This window comes from Galeopterus variegatus, unplaced genomic scaffold (assembly GCF_000696425.1).
Source record: "Galeopterus variegatus unplaced genomic scaffold, G_variegatus-3.0.2 Scaffold8304, whole genome shotgun sequence".
In the NCBI taxonomy this organism is placed as follows: domain Eukaryota; kingdom Metazoa; phylum Chordata; class Mammalia; order Dermoptera; family Cynocephalidae; genus Galeopterus; species Galeopterus variegatus.
This window is the reverse complement of record NW_007734415.1, coordinates 77,150-79,257: the sequence shown is the minus strand read 5'-3', so window position 1 is coordinate 79,257 and position 2,108 is coordinate 77,150. Positions and strand designations below refer to the sequence as shown.

General features: G+C 48.8%; 1 protein-coding gene across 1 annotated transcript; it reads right to left on the bottom strand.

The window, feature by feature from the left end:
- Positions 1–1,536: 1,536 nt before the first annotated feature.
- Positions 1,537–1,863, bottom strand: PRR9 (proline rich 9). The gene has a single exon (XM_008592770.1). The coding sequence runs from the start codon at positions 1,861–1,863 to the stop codon at positions 1,537–1,539; it is 327 nt and encodes a 108-aa protein (XP_008590992.1).
- Between the last annotated feature and the right edge of the window lie 245 nt (positions 1,864–2,108).

Sequence of the window (2,108 nt, the reverse complement as noted above, 5' to 3'; positions counted from 1 at the left end):
CTTCAGGGAGGGGCTGACCTGACCCTCCACCTCCTATACACATGGAATGAACAGGGAGGGGACCAGGGGATGGCTTTGGGAGCCCCTTCCCGCTCAAGAGGCTGACACTTGTATGCTTCCTGTGGGCCTGGGTCAGACCTCAGGGCCCTGCTGGGGAGGCAGCCTTTGGCTCTGCCATGTCAGTCCTGTGCCTCCTCAGCCTTCTCACACAGCCAGAGCCCATAGCCTGAGTTTCCTCCACAGGTGGAGGAGCAGGTCACCATGGCTGCCTGGCTATTCTGAAATCCAGCCAGATGGCAGGGCAGACAACTTTGGTCCTTGAATCTGTGTCTATCTCAGAGGTGTTCTTAGTTCTTCCCTCTGACACGGATGCTTGCAAGTGTCGTGGATTGATGTGGGACCTCTCTTCCATGCATCTCCCCTCCTCCCCCTTTCAGCACTTTCCTCTGCAAAACAAGGATCAGAGAGGAAAGGGGCTGATATGGAAAGGACCCTGGATCTAAAGTTTTGAGTGTGGGCAGGTCCCAACTCCTTGCTAGATTTTCTCATGTGTAAAGTGTGTGCACAGGTGAGCCTATGTGTTGTGGGTGGGGTGGTCCAGGTGACCTTAGGGAGGCCTCTTTCAGCATTGCTGTTCTATGCACCTGTGGGCTCTCTTTTTTATTCCTATTCTAGATTCCCACCCTGCTCCCCCAAAAGATTACAATCCTCGCAAGGACAGCCGGTGGTTGGGTGGTGGAGAGGAAAAAGCACACGTCAAGTCAGATATCAGCCTTAGGATCAGCTTTATTATGTATTTTACCTTCACCAGGGAGAAGAAGGCAAGGAAGCTGGAGAGCAGACCAGCTTGCATCACACAGATGCAAAGCACACCTCTGAAGACTGTACAAAAAATAAGGGCCCCAAACAGACCAGCTATGAAGGACAAAGATGGACAAAGACCCCAACATCCCATCATGTCTTTCCTTGTTGGTTGTTTGGATTCAATCATTTACATACTTTTATTTCATTTTTTAAAAGCACAACCAACATTCCAATGTTTAATCATTTGCTGTTCTTTTTAGAGTGCAGAGACAAAATTACCCAATTTTTGATTTTTGCAACACCACCAACTTTTGCAAACACCACTCAACATCCGTGGTGGTGATAAGAGCAAAGTCCATTGGAGTTCAGTTTGTTTTGAGGCTCAAATGAGAGCCTGACACTCTGAAAGATGAATGAAGGCATCCACAGCCAGGTGAATTTTTGCCCAAGGGAGCCGTGCTAGGCTTCTGTGGTCTCCTCTGACAACCACCCATTCCTACATTTGAGATCTTCCACCGGACTGCTGAGAACAATACATATTCACAGAGGTTGATGAAATACAGAGAGAACTGTCTTCAGAGACACAGACTAAGTCCTGGAATATTGAGGAAGCCAAGAGCAAGAAGGCACATTGCACACAGAGGAACTCACAGGAGAAGGTCACCAAAGCAAGGGCTGGGTTGGGTTTTCATCTGTTGGCCATCTTCTTGACTCCAGATGGCCTATGACCAGCTACTTTCCCTTGCCAGGGAGTGAGCACTTCTCCTGGATGTTCTGTGGGCAAACCTCCACACATTTTGTCTGGGATAGCTCCTGGCATGGCTCCACACATGGAGGTGGGCATGGGTCTTGGCCTTGCTGTGGGCAGATTTCTTGATTTAGCTCCTGGCACTGAGGAACACATACCTCCTGAGCTTGTACCGGGCACTTCTCTTGGCAGGGTTCCTGGCATGGGGGGAGGCACACCTCCTCAGCCTTAGCCTGGCACTGCTCTTGGGTCTTTTGAAGACATGGAGGGGGTGCACATGGCTGCTTGCACTGCTGCTCACTAAAGGACATCCTAGGGTGATTTGCACGACCTGAAACAAACATAAGATTTGAAATTATCTGCATTAAAAGCACCAGGCTGGAAACTGATGAAGAGTTGAGAGAGGGAGTAAGGAGTGAATGATTATTAACCCTAAGAACTCACTTCTCTGCTGCTTTTTATCCCTTTCTTTTTTCTTTCTCTCTTTTTTGTTTTTAAAGATGACCAGTAAGGGGATCTTAACCCTTGACTTGGTGTTGTCAGCACCACACTCTCC

Coding starts and splice junctions, on each gene's coding strand:
- PRR9 (XM_008592770.1), bottom strand. CDS start 1,863: ATGTCCTTTAGTGAGCAGCAGTGCAAGCAGCCATGTGCACCCCCTCCA.